The 522-nt window shown below is 24.9% G+C and overlaps 1 protein-coding gene across 1 annotated transcript; it reads left to right on the forward strand.

Moving 5' to 3' along the window:
• PRSY57_0006100 (hypothetical protein) lies at positions 1-522 on the forward strand (the record flags this gene model as incomplete). Its single annotated transcript, XM_020114160.1, has 1 exon — positions 1-522. A coding segment is annotated over one exon (522 nt), but the record flags the coding sequence as incomplete, so codon positions are not given.

A 522-nucleotide genomic window follows, 5' to 3' on the forward strand; every position in this document is an offset into this window, starting at 1 on the left:
AATAATAATAAAAAAAAAATGGATTCAGATAATGAATCTATAATTCTAATAAAACATAATAAAGGTTCTTGTAATCCATGTGCTAATTATTTTTTTCATTTTTCAGGATGTTCTAATGGAAACCAGTGTACCAAATGTCATCATGATTATCATAAGAATCACGAAGATCCTTTACATCCTTCTCAATTATTACATAAAAAAAATATATGTGTACCTTGCGAAAATTATTTTAAAAAAGAATGTAAAAGGTCAATGCCCGTATGTATATATTGCCATGATGATTCTCATAAAAAGGAATATACAACAGGGGAAAAAATAAATGAAAATACAAATAATAAAAATCAATTTATTTATGTTAAACCACATTTATATATAAATCAACAAGAACATATAAGACAAATGTGCCACCCATGTGAATATTATTTTACAAACTATAAAACTTGTTTCAACAAAATTAACTGTAATAAGTGTCACCATAAAGATCACGCAGATATTCAATCATTTTATCACCCTTCAAATTTT

This window comes from Plasmodium reichenowi, assembly GCF_001601855.1.
Source record: "Plasmodium reichenowi strain SY57 chromosome Unknown, whole genome shotgun sequence".
NCBI lineage: Eukaryota > Apicomplexa > Aconoidasida > Haemosporida > Plasmodiidae > Plasmodium > Plasmodium reichenowi.